This window comes from Heterodontus francisci, chromosome 38, assembly GCF_036365525.1.
Source record: "Heterodontus francisci isolate sHetFra1 chromosome 38, sHetFra1.hap1, whole genome shotgun sequence".
Lineage (NCBI taxonomy): Eukaryota > Metazoa > Chordata > Chondrichthyes > Heterodontiformes > Heterodontidae > Heterodontus > Heterodontus francisci.
Genome location: NC_090408.1, coordinates 24,594,342 through 24,622,166, shown reverse-complemented (window position 1 = coordinate 24,622,166; position 27,825 = coordinate 24,594,342). Strand labels below are relative to the sequence as shown.

The 27,825-nt window shown below is 40.7% G+C and overlaps 1 protein-coding gene across 1 annotated transcript; it reads left to right on the top strand.

Moving 5' to 3' along the window:
• Window positions 1-5,381: 5,381 nt before the first annotated feature.
• On the top strand, window positions 5,382-26,231 carry mns1 (meiosis-specific nuclear structural 1). The gene is made up of 10 exons (XM_068017845.1): window positions 5,382-5,500; window positions 10,969-11,181; window positions 14,988-15,115; window positions 16,228-16,330; window positions 17,172-17,401; window positions 18,514-18,730; window positions 18,837-18,944; window positions 19,351-19,608; window positions 20,742-20,867; window positions 25,178-26,231. The coding sequence occupies exons 1-10, from the start codon at window positions 5,498-5,500 to the stop codon at window positions 25,283-25,285; spliced, it is 1,494 nt and encodes a 497-aa protein (XP_067873946.1). The 5' UTR covers window positions 5,382-5,497; the 3' UTR covers window positions 25,286-26,231.
• The last annotated feature ends 1,594 nt before the right edge of the window (window positions 26,232-27,825 follow it).

The window sequence follows — 27,825 nt, the reverse complement described above, 5'->3', positions numbered from 1 at the left end:
GCAGCTCACCACCACCTTTTCAAGGGCAATTTGGGATGGGCAACAATTGCTGGCTTTGCCAGAAATGGTCATATCCCACAAATGAATAAAATAAAACTTTGGCATCCTGGCTTGGGAAGAAGCATAGACAAGAACTGGTCTCCTGCACTCTCTGCATTGTTGTCCAGCTAGGAAATGGAAATTCACACAGGTGATTTACATTTCTTTTTAAATTGAGAAACTAAGATGAAGGTCGATGCCCAAATTGGAGAACACCACCAAAGTTGTAAAGATTAACAGAGAAATAGTGATTAGGTGATGCCAAGCTTGGATTTAGAAGCTGTTAGATTACAGAGAGCAGGAAAGGTGAAGGCAATAAAACACATCATTGTTCAAACTCTTGGGAATGGGATGCAGTAGTGGACTGTGCCATTATTTTTGATTTCAGCACAGTAAAGAAGGTGGAATGTGCATGATTGTGTATTTGGGGAGGGACAACAAAGAACACTTCAGAGGTATTGATAAAATAGAGAAAGACCAGAGTGTGATGGACATTAGAGGCTAGAAGCTAGAGTTCAGAGAGGAATTACTTATCAGATGGCAAACCTTTTCTTGTATCCAAGTGAGGTGCTAGAACAGCCTCTCCAGATGTGAAGCATTCTTGAAGTCTTGGGTATACTTACGCTTCATAAAGAATTAAGCTGACACTCACAACCAAGGCCAATACATGAAATAATGGTCACTTGGATGAGGGACCAGAGGGTTCCTGGTGCCTGTTGAATCATTTCCCATCAAGAAGACAGTGTCTTCATGAGAGGAGGAGGTTGGGCAGGGGAAGGTAGGGTCACAGTAGATTGGAAAAAGAAAAAAAAAGTTAAGAATTATTGAAGGCAAAATAAATGTTTGAAACAAAAGAGGAACTCATGATTCTTGGAAGCAGTTTTAGAAATGGAAGAGTTTCACGGAGGTCAGAAGACACAGTATTGTTAGGAATGTTAATAGATGAAGAAAGACTAAGGATGAAGTCAGCAAGAGTAAAACATGGTAGCTGTTGGTTAAACTAATGAGAGCTGCGAAGAAACTGTACCTTTGAAGAACTGAAAGAAAAAAGAATTTGTATTGCTCATTGAGAGGGGTCTGGTGGTTATAAGCACTGAGTGTAGAATCTGAAGGAACTAGTAGAAATTAGTAAGTTTTATTGGGTATAAAGTACTGAACTGAAAATGTTACAGCTCTAAAATGGTGTGAAACCTCTGACGTCAGGAGGTTTTACTGGAGTATGTATTATGGTTAAAAAACCCAAAGCAAAACAATTGCTGTCAGTACATTTAAAAATATATTTTAGCATATTTTATTCATACTAGTGGGTCCTTTGTGGTGTTACTCTACTGTGAGTTGGATTGATATACTAGAAATAATTCTGTATTTCTATGCTTCCAGCCTTGTTCAGAGAGAATATGGACCAGATATGGAGCAACAATTCTGTAACCTACTCTCCCTATGAACAGGAGGGTAACTCCAAGAATTACACAATGTATTTATTCTGCTTCTAAGGTGAAATTATATCGCTTTAAGGCCTGTTACGATCAGGTGAGGAAGGGTCACAAGGCTCCTCTCTTGTCTTTCCTCTAATTCCTTTTTAAACAGTGGATGTGCATAGCACTTCAGTGAGTATTTTACCTTTTACCTTTGTTGTGATCATAAAAGAACCAATTAGACAGGTTTTCTTGAGTTTAAACAAGAGGTGAGTTTATGACACTTAAAAACTAAGCCCAATCTAGATAAAAATAATAAAATTGCACTACACTTCCACGCACATACACACACACACGAGAATCACACACACAAATAGATTACAGAGTGATGAGGAATAGATTTGTGTTGGATTAAAGTCCAGAAGAAATAAAAATAATACAGTCTGTGGTCTGGTAGCTTTAGTGGTCTTCCGGTTGAATTCGTGGTCCTAAACATCTGCGCTGATTGTTGTTCTTGGAGACAGTTGAGCAGAGAGCTTCCTTCTCTGTGTCTTTGTCTTGGACCTAGCAGCTGGCAGCTAGGCTTCGCATGCTCCATCAGGCCTTCTGGAGAGGGAGACAGAGCTTCTGGCTTCTGCACAGATTGAGTTTCTGGCTTGTCTGCTTGTCCAAGGGAAACTCCCCGCTTTCACAGAGATGGACAGATGGTCACATGACTGTCTCAGTGTATTCTCTGGTACCTTCTAATGAGATTCAAGTTTAGAAATTTCCAACTCTCAAGCCTCATAGTACCAATGTTCTCCCCTGGAGAGGGATGCCCTTTCAATGTTAATATCCCAGGATGGCTTTGAATGTCTTGCTAATGAAAGCAATCTCAGGTAGTTTAATCAATAGAGCAAGCTATTGTTTTGGGTATAGGCTAATCAGACATTTGTCTCCACTTTTGATGCCTTGGAATGTGCAAGGTTTTCAAATGCAAATGGTGGCCGCCATTTTTAAGCTGTGGCAAAGTCTTTCTAAAAGTTGTCAGGAATACTCTTTTCTCCTTCTCTTTTTAAATTTAATGTAAGTTTCCAACTAATTAAACTAAATTAAAAATCCTCATTTGGCATAGCGTGGTTTCTTGACAGGCCATACAGTCTAACTGTTATTAAGTGAACACAGGTAAGGTCAACATTTAAACACAGATTGGAGAGTGCAAATTTTAGGCTGTGGGTCAGCGCCTGTATTTTTATTAAAAAGATTGTTTTGCATCTGGAACAAAGGGTGACACTTTAAAATATGATGTTGTGTCTGACATCTGGGGGTGAAATTAATCACTGTCAGTAGCAGATAACATGCTGATAGCAAATTGGCAGTCTGTTTTACACCATGCCAAATTTTCTTTTCTTTAATGACTTCAATGAAACTGAAAACTGGGCGCAGTGTAAAATGTACTGTCAATTTGCTACCAGTCCATTTTGTGCAACTGATGAGCAATTTCGACCCCCAGTGAGTGATGTTTGGAGTATGATTTTTGGAGTATGATGGATGAAGATTAGGCACAGGATTTTTTATATACATACACACACACATACATATATATACAAGCAGATTTCCTCTGGTGTTGCAAGGATAAATTACCAGGTTGATGAGATGTGGCTGGGTGAGGGGTGCATAGCTAGACCGAAAGAACTTCAAATTAAGTTAGTAAAATATCTGGAAAATTCAGGAGAGGGGAGAAGAAAGGAGATACCATGAAAAGGTCCCAAGATTTAAATCCCACAAACATTCATGTAATTTTACAGAATATTTGTTTTCAATTGTCTCAATTGACAGGGTTTTGTCCTCGAGGTCAGTAGGTCACGGATTCTATCTCTACTCTGCGACTTGAGCAAATATTCTAGGGTTCACATTGCAATGCAATCTAAGGTAATGCTGCATTGTTACAGATGCATATTTTCAAAGAGTTGTTAAACTGAAGCACTGCTTCCCTGCTCAGGTGGATGTAAAAGATTCTATGAATAGTAGGAGGATTTCTCAGGGTGTCCTGGTCTATGATTTTCTCCATACGCCAGCTACAAGAGAAGTGTAGGGAACAGAGCATATCCCTTTACCTTACTTTTGTAGATCTCACCAAGGCATTCAACACCCTCAGCAGAGCAGGGCTCTACAAGATTTTGGAAAAAAATTGGCTATCCACCGAAGCTCCTCAGTCTCATCTGCTCCTTCCATGACAACATGCACTAACAGTTTTTGGAATGAAGAATGGAGTGAAACAGGATTGTGTCCTAGCCCCCACTCTGTTTGGCATCTTCTTCTCCATGCTCCTGACCTTCACCTTCCCTGCAGATATGGAAGGAGTCTACTTGCACGCTAGATAAGACGGCAAGTTCTACAATCTATGAAAGCAAAGTCAAAAACACAATACATCCTAATCAGAGAACTCCTCTTTGCTGATAACGCTGCGCTAGTTGCTCACAGGGAAACTCAGTTACAATGACTCATGGACTGTCTCTCCCATGTCTGTAACTTGTTCTCCTTGACTATAAGCATCAAGAAGACCGTGATCATGAGCAAGGTGTTGCATTTCCGCCCCTGATCACACTAAATAACACCCCACTGGACGTGGTTAGCAAATTCTGCTACCTTGGGCCCACGATGACAGACAATCTATCCCTTGATGCAGAGCTCGATACACACATAGGGAAAGCAGCTACCACCTTTGGCCGACTTGCGAAATGTGCATAGAACACCACCAAGCTGACCCTTAGGACCAAGCTCATGGTTTATAAGGCTTGTATTCTCAGCACCTTGCTGCATGGCTGTGAAACATGAGCGACTTACTGCTATCAGGAAAAGAAGCTCAATAATTTCCATCTTTGTTGTCAGCAGCACATGATGGGTATACCCTGGCGGGACAAAATCACAAATGTGGCAGTCCTCTCAAAAGCAAAGCTCCCAAGCATGTTCGTACTAATCAAACAGAGGCGGCTTTGATGGATCGGATATGTTTTCAGGATGGAAGAGGTCGCATATCCAAGGACCTTCTGTATGGTGAGGTACCCGGGGCCAGACAACCAGTGGGGCTTCCAAAGCTCTGCTTCAAGGATATTTGTAAGCATGACATGAAGATCCCAGATGTCGACTATCGCACTTGGGAGTCACTAGCTGGTGAAAGAAGGAAATGGTGACACATCCTGTGGACTGGTGTTCATTACTGCAATGACCAGTTACTACAGCAGCTTGACAACAGGTGCCAACATCAAAAACAACAACTCACAGCATCACTTGGCAGCTTCACGTGCAGTACTTGTGAAAGAACCTGCCCCTCAAGGATTAGCCTTCACAGCCACCAGCAACGGTGCACCAAGAGATGACACCCCACCTAAATGGATTGTTTGCTGCGTGTCCATCATCTTTCATAGATGACCTGGTTGGTCTGTGTTGATCCAACATCACCTTCCAGGTTAATGGTCATTCATCTCATTGTTGTTGTTCATGGGGCCTGGTTATTTCCAAACTAGTTGCTTTTTGGGCTACAAAACAACAGTCACTATACTTGAAAGAAAATAATCCATTAGTTTGAGGATTTTTTAAATTATTAATTGATGTGATGTGGGCGTTACTGGCTAGGCCAGCATATATTACCCATCCCTAATTGCCTTTGAGAAGATGGTGGTGAGTTGCTTTCTTGAACCGCTGCAGTCCACCTTAACTGTTACGATGTGATAGAGAGATATACATAAAGGCCTTTCCTTAAATTGTACATGAACGTCTGTTTTACTGAAATTTATATATCTAAATGATGCAGTGACATTTTGCTTTAAAATATTTTAACTTCTGTCACTGGAGACTCACCAATTGCCCCTATTGGAAGGCGTTGCGAAGGAACGCGAAGGTCGGCCGCAGCCAATCAGAGCGGCTGTTATTGAGTGGTGAAAAAAAAAGGCGCCGGTTAGCGGCGTTTCCAGGGTAACGGTTGCTGCTTGGGGCTCGTTTGGCTGTTTGGAGCTGTGGAAATTATAACTCGCAAAACACGGTTCACATTATCGCTGTGGAAGATGGTAAGTGTTGCGGGGTGTTTCCCGAGTGTTTACGCGCTGACACCGAGCTGTCAGTTCACGGTTAATCCGGCACTTGCTGGTTGTTGGCTGGAATGACTTTCGAGTGGCCCAAAAATGATTCCAAAATGCGGAGCAGATGCAATAATTGGCTTATTGGCGTCTTTCCAGCCCCTTTATGGTGAGTATTTTCTAAATATCTGCTCCATTAGGTGCCCGATGTCCTCTGGCGCCACAAGGGCCATGGACCGGATCCAGCATCTCACTGAATTACTGTTAGGAAGCGAATCCTGGGGCTAATTGAGGCTCTTGTCTAATCCTCCAGCCAAACCAGGGACCTTCCTGTTTAGTAAAACTCAGCTACTCATTGGGTAAGCCTGAATTTATCAAAGGAGCTCGTGTTGAGGAATACTTTTACGTATTATAATTAAATGTTGGGGGTTCCGCCGTGCATCTGCTCTGTCACTACTTTTCCCATTTGCCATGACTTTTTTTTTTAAAAAGCATACTGTCAAGGAAGGAGATATTAGAAGGGGTGACCAAAAGTTTGGTCACAGAGAGGTGGGTTTTAAGCAGGAGATGGGAGGGTTTATGGAGAGAATTCCAGAATGTAGTGCCTAGGTGGCTAAAGGCAAGGTTGCCAACGGTCGTACGAAGGTACGTGTGAGTGCATAAAAGGTCAAATACAGGACCAGAATTTGTAAGTGAGGGCTGTAGAGCTGGGGGAGGTTATAGATTGGGAGGGGTGAGGCTTTTGTGAAGATGAGAATATTAAATGTGAGATGTTTGTGAACTGAGAGCCCATGTAGATTATTGAGGTCTAAGTGATACTGGGCTATCCAGTGCCACTTTTTTTCCAATTAAAATATTCCCAATTGAAATACTTCAGCAATTTGTGACCCCAATGCTTCTTCACCAAAGGATCCCTATAACTGTACCAATAATTGATTTTGAACCATCAGCTTGAACTAACTAGATAGATTCAACTGTTGCTGATGCATTATCATCTCAAACTAAGGTAGTTACGTTTTCTTTAACAAATAGGTGAGGACAGGTGTGATGGGCAAGTGGGATTTAATGTATGATAGGACACAGGAGCAGAGTTTTGGTTGAAATGAAAGTTGGGAAACTAGCCAGGAGAGTGTTGGAATAGTTGAGTCTGGAGGTGATAAAGGCACAGATTAAGATTTCTGCAGCAGATGGGACACATTCATCCAATCAAATATTATGATTTCTGCCTCAACCACTCACTGTGGTGAAGCTTTCTATTATCGAGTAGCAAGGAGATTTCTCTTTACTTACCTCACTCTGGGTGACAATTTTACATTGACTCCTCATCACTAATGACCGGGCAGGGTTTTGGGTTGGGATCCTAATGTTGGGGTCAAATGGGAATCATGACCCTGCAGTGTGTGAAGAACAGTCACCTGGCAGTGATTTTTTTTTCCTGAATTGGCCAATTAAGGACAGTGAGCAAGCTCTTTAAACTGGAGGGTCACTAGGTGAGAAGGGCCCTCCCCGTCAGATCCTTCATGCACACCCGAAGTCTCGCCCCCTCCGCACAGTGCCCCCGCGTTGGCTGTGGTGGGGAAGAGACGGTCGCCCACCTCCTCCTGGAATGTGCCTTTGCAAAGCAGGTGTGGAAAGAGATGCAGTGGTTTTTGTCAAGGTTCATCCCAAGCAGCTCTGTAACACAGGAGTCTGTGCTCTACGGGCTGTTCCCAGGGACGCACACCGAGACAAACATCAACTGCTGCTGGAGGACTATCAATTCGGTGAAAGACGCCCTTTGGTCTGCCCGAAACTTGCTGGTCTTCCAGCGCAAAGAGTTGTCCACCAGCGAATGTTGCAGACTGGCACATTCCAAGGTCCAGGACTACGTGCTGAGGGACGCACTAAAGCTTGGGGCAGCCGCAGCAAAGGCTCAATGGGGAAAGACCACAGTGTAAGGTTCCCCCACCAAGCTGGACTGAGGGGCTGGAACCATGGGAAGCCCCTCGAACTGTATCGTTAATATTCTCAGTTGCTGTAAATGTAAAACTGTAATTGACATGACAATTGTGAAACGGAAGGGTTGGGAAGAAACTCATGACATTATTGAAAGAAACTGATCTCTTTTGCAATGTTTGTATTTTTTCGTGCTGTTTGGAAACTGTTTGGCAATGTAATTTTTACAGATTTTTATGAATAAAGTATATTTTGGAAATAAAAAAAAAAAAAAGAGGGTCACTAGAAGATCCTCCAAGTCAGAAGGAGCTGCAGCCTGCCATGTCAGGTAAGAGAAAATGAGGGCTCCATCTTGAGATACCCTATCAGCAACTTTGAAAACTTTTAAATTTAATAAATGGCCACAGCTGCCAGGCCATGGAAGGGGTGCCCTTCCAGAGAGTGGCCTATGGCTGCAGCTATGACCAGGTAGGCAGGGAGGGTCTCAAAGCATGTCTAGAGTACTGGCCTCCCAGTTGGCCTGTTAATTGGCCATTTACTTACCCTAATAAGCTATCCACTGCTTGTGGGCAGGTAGTCCTTCCACCCCCTGATCCCGACTCCAGGAAAATGGCCTGGGAGCAGGATGGTGCCAGCAGTCTGGCCCACCAGCCTGCCTCTGTACTTGCCCCCATATGGGAGTGAAAGTTCTGCCACAGAAGACCAGTCTTTACCTATTTACTCTGTTGAAAGCCTTTATTAAATCTCCTTGTCTCACTCAAAACCGTTCCAATATCTCAAATCTTTCCTCATATCTATAATCTGGGCACCATACCTTTTGAAGGATATATTGGCCTTGGAAGGAGTGCAGCACAGATTTCTCAGCATGTTACCAGGGTTCCAAGGGTTATATTATGAGGAGAGATTACATAAACTAGACTTGTATTTCTTGGCATATAAAGTCTAGTTTATGTAATCTCTCCTCATAATATAACCCTGGTAACATGCTGAGAAATCTGCGCTGCACTTCTTCCAAGGCCAATATATCCTTCAAAGGTATGGTGCCCAGATGTCCTCCAGATGTGGTCTAACTAGGGCTTTGTATAGCTGTAGCTAAACTTCCTCCCCTTTACATTCTTTATAAGTTGGTGGAAAGACACTGCCCAGCAGTGAAATTGGGTAGCAGGAGACTACCCACAGGGACCACATTGATGGTCCCTGGCAGGAGTTAAGTGCTTCAGTAGGGGATTCCCAGTCAGAGGTGGGGGGAGAGCTCAGGGCAGGGGAGCCCCAGAGTTTCTTGTAGGTTTTAGAGGAACACTCATACTCTGTCTGGCCCACAAGAAAACAAAACAGAAATTTAAAACCACTTGCACAGCCTCTTCTGGTCCTGGTTGCTGTTCCCAGCAGGTTTTGCCTGGCTGGGAAGCACAACTGCTCCCCGCTCAGGCCTCTGGTTAAAAGGTAGAGCATCCACCAATTATTTATTTGGAGCCTGAACTACATATATAAGAAGACCCTGCCAGCTTGGGGTGGGTGTTCTTGCTGCCTGCAATTTAAAATTGGGGTGGGAAAGCTGTAGGCGAGTCATTTTAACTGTTCCCCTGCCTAATTTCCACTAGGTGAGCTGGTGGGGGTGGGAGGAATTAAATTGTCCCAAAGTATAAATTACTGAAACACAATTGAAAGTTGCATTCTGAATTTGAACACTGAAGATTTATTTTTGCTTATTTATGTCAAAATAAATCTTTTGTGCCATGAACTCTCTTCTTTTCAATTGTCAGATTAGAGATTAATGAATTCATTTACACTCAAGTTTGCAAACTCATACATATTAATGCATCAAAAAAGGATTGAACAAGACACCATGCAGTCTTCTAAACAATTAATTTCTGAACATCAGTGAGGGAAGTCATCTAGGATGGTTGACTGATTGAAATGTAGCAGAATTGGGAGTTGTTTTGGTCTTTTGACAAAAATAATTTTTCTTAATGAATTAGTTAAGTCATTTAAAAAAATATATGTACACTATTTTGTTAAAATTCTATAAAAAGACATAACACAATTTTTTTCCTTTTATTAACACGCAGCAGCGCTTTCATAGTTTTATTTTTCTCACTGTTTTGTATTGCCATGGTAAAGCTTAGTAGGCGAATTGTCTTCTCAAGGTCTGGGTCAACAGAGAAGTGGTTGCAGAGTTATGCAAGCTGCTTCAAGGACACTTGTTGCTACCATGCACAGTAGGGCAGGATAGGAATGGCAGTTAATGATGGCAATGGTCAGCTGTGAAACTTGCATTTTGTAGTCTTGCTGCTGTGGGTCAAAAGTGCTGACATTTGTGGATGGTATGTTGCAGTGGCAAAGAGGGCATTCCCTTAAATCACTTGGTGCAGCACCATCCTTTACTCCAGCAACCGTAAACCAGGGGTTTGTATGCTGTACTACTGCTCCATCGCTTTCCTACAGGCTTGTGCTTACTTTTGTTTATTCTTTCATGGGATTTGAGTGTTGCTGGCAAGGCCAGCATTTCTTGCTGCTCCATAATTGCCCTTGAGAATATTGTGGTGAGCGGCCACCTTGAAACACTGCAGTCCACTGACTTTTCTGTAGCGGTTTGGTACAACTGAATGGCTTGCTAGGCCATTACGGAGGGCAGTTAAGAATCAACCGTATTGCAATGGATTTGAAGACCAGGTAAGGGAGGCAGATTTCCTTCCCTAAAGGACGTTAGTGAATCAGATGGGCTTTTATGACAGTTAATCATTTTAAGTTCCAGATTTCTATTAATTAATAGATTTAAATTCCACCAGCTGCCGTGGTGGGATTTGAATGTCTTTAGGGCATTATCCTGGGCATCTGGATAACTAGCCCAATGACATTACCACTACGCCACTGTCTCCCCTAGGATTTCCTTTCCTTTAATTTTTACCTGTCACTTAATCTGCTGCTTCTGCTTTGGCAAAGACTGCAAATAGATCGAGATGCTTTTTGAGGTTCCATAAGACTTCTAGAATTTTAGTTCTCCTAATTGTGAAACTTTCCTTTATTTAGTCCCTTTTTGTTTCACTTGCATGCAATTTTCCACTCTCTCACCACTGATGTATTCATGGATCCATCCAGGTCTGCTCTTGAACCTGTGATTAATTTTGAAAATGGCCTAATGCTGGAAAATTATGTACTTTTAAAACTTTTCCAATCTGGTGGGATTTACACTAGTTCGTAATTATTGAGAATCAGCCTGTGGACAAAAGTCCAATTGACCTGTAGGCTATTTCAGCTTGTGTGCAATGTCTGCTTGGAGGGTCCAGGATTTTTTTTTCTTATTTTGGTATGCTGATGTGGATACAAAGCATCTATATGTTAAGAACTTTATATTCTCTTGTAAACTATTAAATTCCCATTAGTCTGGAGGACTGCTGGAATTACAGATAACATTCAAATAAATCTTGAAATCTAAAGTTTACTTGTCTCAGGGTTTTGGAAGAGGGAATTATTTTTGCTAAACATTTGCCAATGTTTAAAATGTATATTTTCTTCTTTAACAGGCTTATGGTTGCCCACCTAAATATATGGTTAGTCACCTGACAGGAGACCGGGGACAAAGTAACACGATGCTTGAAGAATTTTTACAAAAACTTGATAAAGAAAAGTCTGTACTTGCCAAAGTAAGGGCTGATGAAATGGCATCAGTGAAGCACTTCCAAAGGATATTACGGGATATGGAACAGGAAAAAATGATGGAAGAAGCTATTTTAAAGGTAAGCAGATTACTAGCATTCATACTGAAGTATTTTATTGTGTATTGGTTATTTTAATTTGTAGGGACTGAATGCATAATCTCGGGTTGGATCTCCTAATATTTTCTAAGAAATTCTATAAATGTGGAAAATTTCACTTTTTTAGGTATTCAGGCAGGCAAACACTATCTTCAAGTTTCAATATAGCATTCAGCTACATGGCAGTAATCAAGACTGGTCCATTTATAAACACTTAAACTCTTAGGTAACTTGCACTTCTCAAATATGCGTGAGGAAAAGGAGTACTGAGGCCAAGGAGATTGGTCAGAGATGACTCTTGCTGTTTTGACAGGTGGTGAGCAAAGAGATTACTGAAGGGAGTTTCAGACAGTGGGACCAAAGTGTTGAAGCTTTGCCACCAAAGGGAGAGGGATACACAGGAATGAAAGCCACAGAGTGTTCTGGAAGGTATATTGTCCTGGAAGCAATTGCAGAAATAAGTGGATCGGGGCTATGGAGGGATTTATAAAGGATACCAAGATTTTAAATGTAATGTCAAGTGACTGGGAGCCAGTGTAGGTCAGCAAGGACATGCTGATGGGTAACTGAGATTCTGTGCAGGACATAAGAAATAGGAGCAGGAGAAGATCATTTGGCCCCTTGAGCCTGCTGCACCTTTCAATAAGATCATGGCTGATCTGACTGTGGCCTTAACTCCACTTTCCGGCCTCCCATAACCCTTGACTCCTTTGGTAGATCAAAAATCTGTCTAGTTCAGCCTTGAATATATTCAGTGACCCAGCCTCTTGCTCTTTGGGGAAGAGAATTCCGACCACTAACAACGTTGAGAGAAGAAATTCCTCCTTATCTTCATTTAAATAGGAGACCCCTAAATTTGAAACTGTACCCCCTAGTTCTAGATTTCCCCCACGAGGGGAAACAACATCTCAGCATCAACCCTGTCAAGCCCCCTCAGAATCTTGTGTTTCAATAAGATCACCTCTCAATCTTCTAAAATCAAATGAGTATAGGCCCAACCTGCTCAATCTTTCCTCTAAGACAAAGTCCCCACCAATCCCAGGAATCAGCCTAGTGAACCTTCTCTGAACTGCTTCCAATGCAAGTATGTCACTCCTTAAATAAGGTGACCAAAACTGTACACACTACTCTAGGTATGGTTTCACCAAAGCCTTGTACAGTCGTAGCAAAACTTCCCTACTTTTATACTTGAGGCTGATATTCCATTTGCGTTCCTAATTACTTGCTGTACCTGCATGCTGACTTTTTGTGATTTCATGTACAAGGGCACCCAGGTCCCTCTACTGCAGCATTCTACAATCTCTCTCCATTTAAATATTCTGCTCTTCTATTTTTCCTGCCGAAGTGGACAATCTCACATTTTCTCACATTATATTCCATCTGCCAAATTTTGGCCCACTCACTTAACCTATCTCTATCTCTTTGCATAAAAGCAAAATACTGCAGATGCTGGAAATCTGAAATAAAAACATGAAATGCTGGAAATACTCAGCAAGTCTGGCAGCATCTGTGGAGAGAGAAGCAGAGTTAACATTTCAGGTCAGTGACCCTTCATCAGAACTGGCAAAGGTTAGAAATGTCATACGTTTTAAGCAAATAAAGCGGGGTTGGGGAAAAAGATAACAAAAGGCAAGGTGTTGATAGGACAGGGTCACAGAGAATAACTGACTTGCTCTTTGCTCCATGACCTTCTAGTCAGTTACTCTCTGTGACCCTGTTGAGGACAGGGTACATGCGGCTGCATTTTGGACTTTATAGGTGATGGCAGATGGGGGACAGAAATAAGTTTTCTTGGTACTGGATAAGGGCTTTAAAGTTCAGTTTGGGGTCAAACATGGCACCAATATTCGGGGTCAAATATGGCATATCGTGCTCATTGCAGGTACATTAATCTGATGGGGAAGCAGTGGCGTAGTGGTAATGTCTCTGGGCTAGTAATCCAGAAACCTAGGCTAATGCTCTGGGGACATGGGTTTGACTCCCACCACGGCAGATGGTGAAATTTCAATTCAATTAATAAATCTGGAATTAAAAAGCTAGTCTAATGGTGACCACGAAACCAATGTCGATTATTGTTTGTTTTTTTTAAAAATTCTGATTCACTACTGGCCTTACCTGGTCTGGCCTACATGTGACTCCAGACCCACAGCAATGTGATTGATTCATTTTTTTTCTAATGGCCTAACAAACCACTCAGTTCAAGGGCAATGATTGCTGGCCTAGCCAGTGATGTCCACATCCCACAAATTAAAAAAAAAAGTTGGAGCTTCGACTTCTGCCAGCAATGCTGAATCAGCAGCACCAGCTTGATAGCTGAACTATTAAAATCTAGGACTTGAGGAAAACGCTTCTTGTTACTCAGAAGAAATCAAGGTACTCCAAGATGACAGACTCTTCTTAAAGCTGTCCCTCATGTTGGCACTCAGACATTCACCTCTTTGAGTAGGGGAATTAAGTTTCTTGAGGCAGAGCATGAATCAGATTTTATAGCTAGACATTATTGGGGAGAATTTCCTTGGGAGCTTTCATAATCTCTCTCCATAACCTAAATGGCAGAACCCCTGCAGAAAGATGTAAAAGGTTGTTTTTAGACATTTTTGCTGTTCTGCTGATCATCTGACAAAATTATGTGAGAGATAGAGGAAACCACCATGGAAATCCTAAGTGTATTTTTTTTTAGAAATAATAGTGAGGAATTTCACTTCTAAATTTTTTTGAAATTTATTTTTATTTATTTAGAGATACAGCACTGGAACAGGCCCTTCGGCCCACCGAGTCTGTGCCGACCATCAACCACCCATTTATACTAATCCTACATTAATCCCATTACCCTCTCACATCCCCACCTTCCCTCAATTCCCCTACCACCTACCTATACTAGGGGCAATTTATAATGGCCAATTTATTTATCAACCTGCAAGTCTTCGGCTGTGGGAGGAAACCGGAGCACCTGGCGGAAACCCATGCGGTCACAGGGAGAACTTGCAAACTCCACACAAGCAGGACCCAGAATCGAACCCGGGTCGCTGGAGCTGTGAGGCTGCGGTGCTAACCACTGCGCCACTGGATTTAACCCTGCTTTGAGTTAATTTGAGTTTCTGGCTGTCAGGAATGTTGTTTAGGTGGTCAGCATTTAAACTAGTCAGTTTCCATAATTTTGTTTAGCGTAGGGTGGGAGGAGGCTCATGTGGAGCGTAAACACCAGTATGGATCAATTGGACTGAACAGCCTGTTTCTGTGCTGTAAATACTATGCAATACTGCAAGTCAAAAGTTATATAACTTTGACATTTTTTTTAAAAGTCAGTTTAAAAAAAAAAAAAATTACAATATTTAAACATCCTTCATAATGGAAGGGTCTCACTGGTGGATTTTAGAAGTAGGCAGATAATTGAAAGTCCCCAAATGTTAGTCATGCATGTATGGTACAACAATCCTTAGGCATGGGAAAGAAGATAATTACAATATGAATTTGAATTTAGTTTTGAGGTTGACTTATTTCAGACAGAGGATTGGTGCTATGCAATAAGGTTGCCTTGCTCAAGGCTTTGTGCTGGGAAAATTCTAGCAAATAATTAGGAAAGTAGATAATTGGAATGCTGATAGATTCCACTATATAAATGTTTCAATTTAACTTGTTAATATTCAATAAAATGTAGCTCAAGTGCATACATATAAAATTTTAAATTGCACTGATCATTAGGAATGTTCTTTTGAAGAGCCTGTTTTACATTGGTTAACATATGTGATTCTCGTGCTTTATTGCCCCTGACTATTTTTCTGTAATAGGCAGAAAAAAGAAAATTACTGAAGGCAAAACAGCTAGAACAAGAGACGAGAATTGCTAAGGAACTAGAAAGAATAAAGTATGAAAAACTAAAAGATGAAAAAATGAGACAGCATGTCAGAGAAAACAGGTAAAGAAAGATGTCAAATCTATATATTGCCTCATCACATTCTCAAAACACTTCACAACTAATTAATTATCTTTGAAGGGTAGTTCATATTATGAAGACTAAGGTCATCCCAAAGTAGAAAATGGAAATGTGAAGAAAATGACCAGAAAGATCTTGTTAGTATTGAATAGAGATTGAAGCTGCTGTTTTTCTTTCCCAGATGAGCCATGGTATTTAATACTTACTTGTGAATCAATCCATAATCTAGTTTGCCTTAATTGTGCAAAGTATGCATTTAATATTTCTGCCATTTCACTGTCATTACCTGAGTTTATTCAGTTTATCCCTTAGTGGCCCTATCCCCTTCTGGTTTTTTTTTTGTTATTTATATGTTTGCAGAATACTTTTTTTATATTCCTTGTTAATTTAATTTTGTAGTTTCTTTTCTAACCTTTTTTGTGTTCCCTTTTCGTCATGTTCCCTAACTTCTAACAAAAGGTCATTGACCTGAAACATAAACATGTTTTTTCTCTCCATAGATGCTGCCTGACCTGCTGAGTATTCCCATCATTTCCTGTTTTTATTTCAGATTTCCAGCATCTACGGTATCTTGCTTTTGATTAACTGTAAAGTAATACTGTAATTTATTTCTTTAGCAATATAATTATGCATAATTGTACCTAAATCATGTGAAGTTGCTTCATCCTCTACATGCATAAAAAGTGTGCTGTATTTCACCACCCACCGCCGTGGCCACCCCCGCAAAAAAAAAAGTAACAAAGTTCTTTTATAACACCTAGCTTATTGGGGCAAGTAACTATGATTGCACCCAATTTTCAAGATGTATTTGTTGCTGTTCTATTCCTCTCATATAGCTCTCGGTCATAGTTTGTACATCACCTTGAAATTCTAAAGTCAGTAACTCCCCTCCCTTTGCCAAATCATGCACGGTGGAGACTTGTGGGCCATTACTATTGATTTATACTGTGGTGTGGGACCAAAACATTTTTGGTGAAAGACAAACAAAATTCAGTCCAATATAGCATTTCAATCTGATAGTGTTATTCTGCTTGGTCTACATTTCATGTGATTACTTATTGTGGTGTTCTTGTGTTTCTGCATATCTAAATTAGTATTGAGCTTCGTGAGTTGGAAGCCAAGTTGAAAGCTGCTTATGTGAACAGAGAACGGGCTGCCCAGATAGCTGAAAAAGAAGCAAATCGCTTAGAGAAGATTGTAAGTACTGTGCTTTAAAAGATGTGTGTTAACAGGTGAGTAATAAAAACATCTCGGGGGAGGGGGGGGGGGGGGAAAAGTGCTGTCCAGCTATAAGGTTTTGCATTGCAGGACCAGGAATCCTGTATGGGATTCCCTTATAGATTGATTCCAGTTAATGCATGCATATTGTGTTGTATGCTTTTAATTAACTTTTTATGCTGCTGGCAACTCCAGGGTATTATATGCCTCTTTGGTCAGCCACCTTGACCCATCACTTTGTTTCTCAAAAACTTTTTAAAACAAATACTAAGTCCATATTAACGTAAACACTGCTTTTTTTAAAAAAAAAATGAATGCTACCTCTTAAATAATCTGCTCATCCTGATTTTTTTTTTTGCCTTTTTAATTTTTTTTTACTTTAACTTCTAATTTATTTCTAACTAATGCTTCCCACTCTTACTATCTGAACCTTTTTTTTTCCAAGTTAAAAATATTTACCAGTTTTTCTCTGCCTCCCAGAGTCTACCATCTATTTTGGAAATGGAGCTCCCGTTTCCGCACAAAACATTAGCCTGTGATTTGGCTGAAAACTAGTTGCAAAGGCTAGTCTTGTAGCAAATCACAACTAGAAGCCTGCACATTGCCAAGGCTTGATTAAGTACATGGGTACTACTTCAAGTAAAACTGCAAGTTTTTTTTTTTGAAAAATATGCTTTTATAATGCCTAACATTTTGGATTATTCACAATCTATATTAGAAAAATAAACCTTAATCTTTTTCAAGAACAAAAGTGTGGTCTGTATGGGGGGGGAAAACTGCAGCCTCTGGAGAAATAGAGATGGTTATCCTTTTAAACTAGAAACGAGAGGCTGAGATTGCTAAATTGATGAAGAAAGAACATGAAAAGGCCACAGCGGAGGAGATTAAGGAGGAACAAAAACGTCACGAACAAGCTGTAAAATATCAGAAGGACCTGGGGCAGCAACTTGATCAAAATGAACAAAGGAACCAAGAAGCATACGATGAATTCCTAAAAGATAAACTAAGGGTTGATGAAATTGTAAGAAAGATCTATGATGAAGATCAGAGGTAACCGTTCTTTAAACTAATTAGTGTTCCTTGAATTTTATCCAAAATTATTTTTGTTTTACTAAAATGAACATATATTTCTATGTTTGACTAATCTTTTTCCCCTTCGAATGTAGCTCCTATAAGGTTTTAATCCTATAAAGCCTGCAGCACTGTTAAATTGCCTCTGGATGTCACTTGTATTTAAAGAGTGAGATCAGTGCATTTAGTGGGTGCAACTGGATATGATAGCCCTTGGAAAGGGTCATGGATTAATGTCAACACATATACATTTCTTTCCAACATTGTGCCTCAAATATATTTATAGTGAACTTCCCACTGACCAAATCATCATCTGTGCTAAGTAACAGATATCTGTCTGGACAGCAGTTCAAGTGCTCTAGTTGAAATTAGCAATTATTGGCTAAGAAGGTGGAAAATATCACCCATAATTGCTGCTCCTGATTGCTTAAAAATGTGTGTGTGTAGACATTGGGTGAGAACAAGTTCATGCTTGGTATGTGAAAAATAGCTAACTGGTCAGCTTGGCCAGCATCTTCAGAGTAGGAGGAGGGAGAAAAGTGATTTTGGAAAAAAAAGTATTCTTATTGCATATAGTAAGAATACAGTTCATAATAGGGTAGATCACATGCCCTCTCTATCCCCTTTATTGAGCATAGATTTAGACTTTGGGAAAAGCATTTTTAATTAAAGTTCCAAAGCTTCACTTACAAAGCATGAGAGTTTAACAGACAGTCACTTGGAATGTCATAGCATAACAGTCAGCAGAAAGTTAGGTCACAGTCGTTTTTCTTCTTTCTCTCTCTCTCTTTTCCACCCCCCCCCCCCCCCCACCCCAACACCATCCCCAAACACCTGCACTATTTTAAAAGCAATGTATTAAAAGATCAAAATAATTACTGCACAAAAGTATCTACTATAAAGCAAGGCAGCTGATCACATGCTAGCTCTTTACATACAAATAAAAAGCTTAGCACTTTTAAAATCTATGCTGTAGTAGTGACAGAGTTCTAAACTTTTAATGCATTAATATTGCTTGTGATATTTGAAATATACCACTTGATAAGACTATTCACCATCACCACGGCTGTTTTAACTCACTCTTACTGCAGAGACAGAGAGCTGAAGATGGAGAAGATGAAGGAAACTCAGAGGTACATTGAGGAGTTCCAGAAGCAACGAGCTGAATGGAAGCAAATGGAGCGTGAACGAATGGAAGCTGAGAACAGAAAAGTTATGGAATTTGCAAATGCCCAACAAAACAGAGAAGATGACCGGATGGCCAAAGTTCGTGAACGAGATGAACAGAAAAATATGTTGTACAAAAGGGTAACATAAATTTGTTTGCTTAGTCTATCATTTATATGCACATTATAAGTACTCTCATTCTTAAAATCCAATTTCTAACAATATTTTAATGTATTTTTCGTTCTAGCTTGCTGAGGAAATTGAAAAGAAACAGCATGATCGTGAAGAATTGGAGAATATCCAACAAGAACTGTATCTTGAAAAAGCAGAAGAAGCTCGCAGACAGCAAGAAATAGTTAGTATCAAAAAGACTTCTCATCACAAGATTGTTTTTAAATTAATCAATTTATTTCTGGCACAACATATATTGAGACATTATATTGAAAATGTGCACTCATTATATTTAAAAGACAAGTGTCAAATTGAGCCTAATACACTTGTATCTATCTTTTGCTTTCCTTCATATTTTCATCTCTGGGCAAAGAAAAGAAATGGGTGAAAAGCTTTCCTGTTTTTTAATTATCACTTATCATTGCCATTAAAAACTCACTTACTCCTTTTTTTTTAAAAAAAAAAGCATTCAGGAAGGAAACTGTACTCCCAACTACATTGGTACCACACATTGTTGCTCCACCTTGCTGTGCAGTTAAGATCAAACTATACTTAAAGGTAATACAAATTTTAACATTTGTCTTTTACAGGCAGACATGGAGAAGCAAATTCGGCAGCGTCTTGAATTGCAGCAGACCTACCAAGAGCAAATGGCTTTCAAACAGAAGCGTATGCAGGCAGAGAAGGAAGAGGAAGACCAGTTACGGAAGAAGATGATGGCCAAACTTGCAGAGGATGACCGTATTGAGCAGATGAATGAACAGAAAAGGCGTATGAAACAGCTTGAGCATAGGAAGGCTGTGGAGGAAATCATTGAAGATCGACGCAGACAATTTGAAGCAAACCAGGTATGTAATGTGCATTATTTTAAAATGCCACTTTTGCCCATGTCATTAATATGTTATAGAATCAGAGAATGGTTACAGCACTGAAGGGGGCCATTCTGCCCTTCATGTCTGTGTCAGCTCTCTGCAAGAGCTACTCGGCTAGTCCCATTCCCCTGCCTTTCCTGTAGCTTTACAAATTTTTTTTCTTCCAATTCCCTTTTGAAAGCCACAATTGAATCTGCCTCAACCACACTCTCGGTAGTGCATTCCAGATCCTAACCACTTGCTGTGTAAAAATGTTTTTCCTCCTGTCATCTTTTGGTTCTGTTGCAGTTCACTTTAAATCAGTATCCTCTGGTTCTCAACATTTCTGTCAATGGGAAGTTTCTCCCTATACTGTGTCCAGACCCCTCATGATTTTGGACATCTCTATCAAAACTCCTCTCAACCTTCTCAAAGGAGAACAACCCCAGCTTGTTCAGTCTATCCATGTAACTGAAGTTTCTCATCCACGGAATTATTCTTGTAAATCTTTTCTGCACCCTCTCCAATGCCTTCACATCCTTCCTAAAGTACAGTGCCCATAATTGGACACGTACTCCAGTTGAGGCTACACCAGTGTTTTATAGTTTCACCGTAACTTCCTTCTTTTAGCACTCTATGCCTCTTTATAAAGCCCAGGATCCCGTACATCTTGTTAACCACTTTTTCAACCTGCCCTGTCGCCTTTAACGATTTGTGCACTCTGCCCCCAGGTCCCTCTGCTCCTGCACACTTTTAGAATTGTATCCTTTATTTTATATTGTCTCTCCTTTTCTTCCTACCAAAATATCATTATTAATAACTTAATACCTCTCTGTTTTGGGGTTCTATTTTATTTCTTACAGCAAGATTACTATTTCATTATTGGAAACAGTCTGCACACATTTGGACTGTATAAGTACATATTCGTGTGTACTAAAAGTGCATGTTCTTGGTTTCTACTGGAGCCTAAATTTCAGTACTTTTTCATTTTAAAAAGTGATTTTTGATTAAGTTCATTCGAGGCCTGAGTGCTCCATGTTGCATTCTTCTTCATGAATAGAAGGCCAGGAATTTGTGTGTTCTGAATGTGTGGCTTCTGGTGCATTTTAATTAATTTTAATATTGTATAGCAATGGGAACTTGAAAGACGTCGTGAAGAAGAGAAGAAGGAGGCAGCTCTTCAAGCCATAATTGAAGAAGAAAGGCAGAAACTTCTCAAAGAGCATGCCAGTAAGCTAATTGGTTACCTTCCAAAGGTACGTTCAGTGAGGAATCTTGCCAGTTTAGAAACAATTATAGAATTTTAGGATTTCTAATGTTTAGATTATATAACTTAGAAAAGGTATTAGCAAAAGAGGAGCTGTGTAGCTTCATGTATCATTTCACTTGACTGTAGAACTCTCTCCCTGACTCTGGACAGGTGGAACTCCAGTCACTATGCAAGAGGTGAAATACAGCTCTAAGCACGAGCATTGCTGGAATTCTGTCTTCAAACTACCAGGGTCAAATTTGTGAGACATCTGTTTTTGTCACTGGTAACTCCAATCACACCCTGGCGGTGTGCTGCTTTGTTTTCCACCATATGCACCATTTGTGTGGTCAACAACAACAATTTGTATTTACATAGTGCCTTTTAATGCAATAAAACGTTCCAAGATGCTCCACAGAAGCATTATAAAACAAAATATGACACTGCGCCACAGGAGATATTAGGGCAGATGACCAAAAATTTGGTCAGAGGTATGTTTTAGGGAGTGTCTTGACTATTTCAATGCACTCCTGGCCACCTTCCCACGTTCTACCCCAAAACTCTGCTTTGGAGGAAAGCAAGGTAGATTGGTTTGGGGAGGGAATTCCAGAGTCAAGAGCTCGGGCAACTGAAGACACAGCCACCAATGGTGGAGTGATTGCAATTGGGAATGCTCAAGCCTGAATTTCAGAAGTGCAGATATGACGGTTGTGGGGCTATAGGAGATTCTAAAGATAGGGATGTTTTTTTTGTTTTTTTTTAATGAGATACAGCACTGAAACAGACCCTTCGGCCCACCGAGTCTGTGCCGACCATCAACCATCCATTTATACTAATCCTACACTAATCCCATTCCTACCACATCCTCACCTGTCCCTATATTTCCCTACCACCTACCTATACTAGGGGCAATTTATAATGGCCAATTTACCTACCAACCTGCAAGTCTTTTGGCTTGTGGGAGAAAACCCACGCAGACACAGGGAGAACTTGCAAACTCCACACAGGCAGTACCCAGAATTGAACCCGGGTCGCTGGAGCTGTGAGGCTGCAGTGCTAACCGCTGCGCCATTGTGCCGATGTGTGAAGCCATGGAGGGACTTCAAAAGGATGAACTTTTTAAAATTGAGCTGTTGCTTAAATAGGAGCCAGTGCAGGTCAGCGAGCATAGGGGTGATGGATGATTGGGCAGCAGAGTTTTGGATGATCTCAAATTTATGGAGGGTAGAATGTGAGAAGGTGGCCAGGAGTGCATTGAAATAGTCAAGTATAGACTCCACAAAGGCATGGATGAGGGTTTCAGCAGCAAATGAGCTGAGGCAGGGGCACAGTGGGGTGACGGTACAACGATGGAAATGGGCAGTCTTATTGATGGCGGGGATATGTGGTTGGAAGCTCATCTCTGGTCAAATATGACACCAAGGTTGCAAACAGACTGGCTCAGCCTCAGGGAGAGGGATGGAGTTGGCAGTTAAGGAGTGGAGTTTGTGGTGGGGATCGAAGACAATGGGTTTGGTCTTCCCAGTATTTAGTTGGAGGAAAGTAACCGACATCCAGTACTGGATGATCAGAAAACAGTCTGACAATTTTAGAGACGGTAGAGGGTCAAGAGAGGTGATGGTGAGGTAGGGCTGGATGTTGTCAGCATACATATGGAAACTGCTGTGTTTTCGGAAGATGTCGTTAAAGGGCAGCATGTATATGAGAAATAAGGGGTAGCCAAGGATAGATCCTTGAGGGACACCTGAGGTAACTGCGGGAGTGGCAAGACAAGCCATTGCAGGTGATTCTCTGGCTACAATTAGATAAGAATTGAACCCTGTGAGTGCAGTTCCACCCAGCTGGACGAGGATAGTGTAGTCAACCGTGTTGAAGGCATGTGAAACAGAAGGCAGGCAATTTGTATTGAGGCCTTTCTATAGATTTTTTTTTTTTTGTGGATCAGGTCTGTTTGCAAAAGAAGTAAATTATTTCCTGCTCCTTTTTGTCTAGATTTTTTTTAAAAGGGTCTGCTGGGACAAAAGAACAGAAGCAAATAAATACATATGTTGCTGCTAACTGACATGCAACTCTATCCGTATTGGCTTCAAAACCCTTTTATTCGTTCATGAGATGTGAGCATCACCGGCAAAGCTAGTATCTGTTGCCCATCTCTAAGTGCCCTCAAGAAGGTGGTGGTGAGCCACCTTCTTGAACCATTGCAGTCCATGTGATACAGGTACATCCACTGTGCTATTAGTGAGGGAGTTCCTGGATTTTGACAGTAAAGGAATGGTGATATAATTCCAAGTCAGTATGGTGTGTGTGACTTAAGAGGGGAACTTGCAGGTAGTGATTCCATGTGTCTGCTGTCCTGCTCTTCTAGGCTGTAGAGGTCGCAGATTTAGAAGGTGCTGCTGAAGGAGCCTTGGCAAGTTCCTGCAGTGCATCTTGTAGATAGTACAGATTGCTGCCACGCTGTCCCACTGATGAAGGTGGTAGACGGGGTGCCGATCAAGTGGGCTGCTTTGCCCTGGGTGATGTCGATCTTCTTGAGTGTTGTTTAAGCTGTGCTCATCCAGGCAAGTGGAGAATATTCCAACACACTCCTGACTTGTGCCTTGTAGATGGCGGACAGACATTGGGGAGTCAGGTGGTGAGCTACTTGTCAGAGTTCCCAGCCTCTGACTTGCTCTTGTAGCCATAGTATTTATGTGGTTGGTCCAATTAAATTTCTGATCAATGGTAACTCCCAGCCGTTGATGGGGGATTCAGTGATAGTAATGCCATTGGATATCACAAGGAGATGGTTAGATTCTTTGTTGGAGATGATCATTGCCTAGAACTTGTGTGACACGTTACTCTCACCACTCATTTCCAGAGTCTCAGCAGTTTGAGGATCAGAGAGGAAATTGACAGTTTCATGGGGACAAAAGTGCAGCTGAAAAGAAGAGTCCTGAAATTTTTAAATGTAGGTGGGGAGATAGAAAGACGTAGATACAAAAGGCAGGAGTTCAAGGTTGGGACTACTGGTTGTGTAGTGGAGGAAGCAGGGAAGATGGAGTATGTCGTGTGCACAGGGATACAAGGAGGGTGAGGCTGTGGAAGAATTTGAAGATATGATCGAGAATCTTAGTCAGGTTGTGACCTACTGGATAATTTTTATTTATGAATGGTAGAAGTGAGAGGCCAGAAAGGAGCGGGTTGGCAAAATCCAGCTGCAAGGTGACAAAATTGTGGATTAGGTTTTTGGCAGCAGAACAAGGGCTAGATGCAGTTGATCTAGATGTAGAAGAAATAACTGAGAAATCTGAAGCAATAGGAGAAAGCTAAGCTCATGGTTAAGCAATATACCAATGTTCTATACCTCTAAGCAAAGAGTGAGACAGCAGGTAAGCATGGAAATGGACATAACTGCAGGCATTTGCAGGAGTTTAAATAATGGCTTTGGTTTTAACGACTTTGGAAGGAAATTTGACTCATCTGGGTCGTCCTGTTGGATAAGCAGTTCAAGACAGCAACAACTGAGGGCTTGAGAAGGTGGTGAGGTCGAGCTAGGTGCTATCATGCTTCTGGACAAGACCAAGCTAAATGAAGTGGGGTGGGGTGGGTCCATCAGAGCTGACTCTGGGCAAAGGAGGAGAAACCATTTGAGGAAATGCACCATGTAGCAATAGAAACTGGCCAACCATGCCATGAAGCTGGACTGTGAAGGAAAAATGTTAGAGGAAGTTGGAGTAGTGGAGAGTTGAAGGAGAATGGCAGTACGCAATAGTCCATGATATTAGTGACTTTCAGTGCTGTGGGTGGGGGGGGAGGAACATGCCTGATTTGACAGCTTTGTACAAGGAGCAGTGAGAAAGGTGGGAGTATAGTTAGACCAGTGGAGTGAAAAAGGCTAATAATTTAGTCTCCGCAAGAGTTATGCCTTCATGTGCAGTTGGCCCCAAATTAAATTTGATTAAATCACAAAATTGTTCCATTTGATTTAAGCTTTTTTTAGCTGAAGTCAATGATGTGTTTTTTGCATGACGTGGAAGGTCCTGGATGTTCTGTGCATTCAAGATGGCCACGTGTGAAAAGTGCCTTTGACTACTTGTGCTCAAGCTCAAAGTTTCTGAACTTAAGAATCAGTGAGGGACTGTCGCATATGGAAGATTCCAAGAGGTGGTCACTATGCAGGGACAGCGAGTTAACCAAAAAAAATTCATTGGCCAAAAAATTGCCACTCATTTACTTCTATTTAAATATTCTTTCAGTTTATTGTATGAACTTAAAGATTATTGTTGCAGTTTTTTGCTGGTTAAGCTAATTACTTTCTCATGTATCTTTTGAAAGGGTGTATTTAGAGATGAACAAGAGCTTGATCTATTTGATGATACCTTCAGAGAGAATTTCAAGAAAGGAAGCACCAATCTGTCTTCAGATGAAGGCTGGGATTGTTAGACTCGAACCCATCAAGTTTGACATCATATCAATTTGCCCAAAGTATGGCTGCAGTAGCCAGCACAGTTACTTTGTCATAAATTTATATTGATCTCTTTCTAATTGTAGAGTTGAAAATGTAACTGACAATGTTAATGACATTGCATAAATAAATATTACAAATGACTGAATTGTTCATCTTTATGGAGAAGATCAATTATGAAGACCAGTGGAATATAGACTAGTGAATTTTGCCACTTGTGTTATCAGATCAGCAATTTCTGGAATCTACAGATTTTACAAATTCATTAAGTTTTTCAATTTAACAAACATTTACAAAACTGAGCTGTATTACAAAGAATTTTTGTTTCTTCAGTAAATTTGTAGTGCACTGCATCTGAAAACATGCTATGAGAGGAAAATTGAAGTACTAGACCAAGTAAGGAATTATTAATGGAGGAGGATCATGCAATGGATATAGTAATAGATTACTTACTTTGTGGGCCATCATTTCTTTCAACGATTTGCATCCTCTGCATATTTTAGGAGTAAAGCCTTGCTTAATTGGTTTCACGTGTTTTCAGCATGCACAAAAATGTTGAGGTTGCAGAATGGCAGTGCCTTATGTGGTCTCCTGGTCCCACATCATACAAAGGCCAAGATATGTTTGATTGCAACTGTTAATTTTGATCTGAAGGAAACAAACTAATTATTACCCACAAACTCTGTGCGCCTATAAAGTCAGTGTAGATGGAGAGGTAGGATCATGGTATGTGGCAGATGCAGATCAGGAATGATCTAAACTGCATAAGGTAGTTGATCTACATTTAAGCATTCCCTGCACACTCTACTAAAGCAGTACAATTTAGAAACTGGCAGTAATGCAAGCTGCCTGGACAGATCTTCCTAAAAAGTGATGTGAATTTGAGAATTACTCTTTTTTTTTTTTAAGCAGGAGTGAGGAGGGGGGGGGGAGGGGGGTGGTGGGTGCTGATAATAAAGAACAGACATGTACCCTGGGACTGTTATCCAGTCAGCATTGTGTGCACAAATGTGCTGAATTTGCCCAATAACTCAAGGTCAGCTCTTCTAATGGTTGATTTACCTAGGAGCAACCTTCCCCTTGGATGCTGTGCTGGAGCCAGCATAAGAAAAATATCAAGTCTACTTGGAGGTCTCGAGTGTGTCTCTTCCTCTCTGATCTACAATCAGCAATTTGTGCAAAAATATGTTCAGTTTTGCCTGAAAATCTGACATGCGACTCATTCATAGTGTGTTCATGGACTACCATATTCTAGGAAATCAATTCAGCTCCTATGTTGAAGACATCAATGTGCTCTGGAGTGTCAAATGTGAAACTGGATCTATCACTTGTGAATAAAGGCAGCCATAAATTCTAATGCGAATGTCTTTTCTCTCATTTCACTTAAACGTTTGCCTCAATCATTTTGCAGAATGGGAGGGTGAGAAACCAGAATTGTTATTTTGAAGTAGACTTCAGCTATACTTTTTAAAAAAAAAAAATCATGCATGAGCACCTTCATCATGGACTATAGCACTTAGTAGTTGGCCTCTGACACTGACAGATACGGACCATTCACCCAGTCCTTTTTCTCATGTCTTCCATAATAGTCATCATTATGTAATGAAGTAAATCAAGGAAGGTTTTGATAGGAGACTTCTAACTGAGCTTTCAACATGGTTTTCTTGCAGAATAATATGTACAGACTCCCCAATCAGAATCCAAAAAGAGTTCTGCTGTGACAAGATTATTGGGTTGGAGCATATCAACTAATATCAGTTAATACTGACCTTCAGAAAATTCCTTTCTATTTTCAAATATACTGGTTGAGAGCAATATGTCAGCCGACAGGAGTATGACAAACTTTAAATAGGCAAATTCATGAAAGGAAATCCCTCCAGTTTCAACCACATTGTGTCAGTCCACGTCTGCGTCAATTCTGTTAGTTGATGCCAGGTTAGTCTCTCCTAAACATGACTATGTAGATGTATGTACCAAGGATGGAGGGTTGCACACAACAATCAAGTACTTGTCATACTGAAGTCCTGGAGATCATTGTTAGATGAAAAACATGGAATGGAGATAATACCTGATCACACTGAGTCAACTATGTTTTGCAGACCTACCTCCAAGTGTTTATTGTGCTTGTTTGTAGAGTGAAGATGACTGAGGGATCTTTGTGTTTGATACTCTACTCTGGTTTTCTTTATTATTTTGTAGCTGACCCTATTGGCAGTTGCTGTTTACACATGCTTTGAAATCAGGAAAGTGGTTCAAGACCAGAGTTGAATTAAGCATGGAGAAATACCAAGACTGGTGGGCTTTAAGAAAAATATATTGAATGGAAAAAAATCAAAATCAGTCTACAAAAACTATTTTGTGGAGCAGAAATTTGCTAATAATTTTTACTAAGTAGTTTCAAGACGTGGGCCGGAAGCTGATGATAAAAACAAGTGTAGCACTAAAAAGCAAAATACCACAGATGCTGAAAATCGGAAATAAAAAAGTGCTGGAAAGTTCTCTGTTTCTCTCTCTACAG

Coding starts and splice junctions, on each gene's coding strand:
- mns1 (XM_068017845.1), top strand. Junction 11,182..14,987: donor TGGAAGAAGCTATTTTAAAG/GTAAGCAGATTA, acceptor TTTCTGTAATAG/GCAGAAAAAAGAAAATTACT. Junction 18,731..18,836: donor AAAATATGTTGTACAAAAGG/GTAACATAAATT, acceptor TTTTCGTTCTAG/CTTGCTGAGGAAATTGAAAA.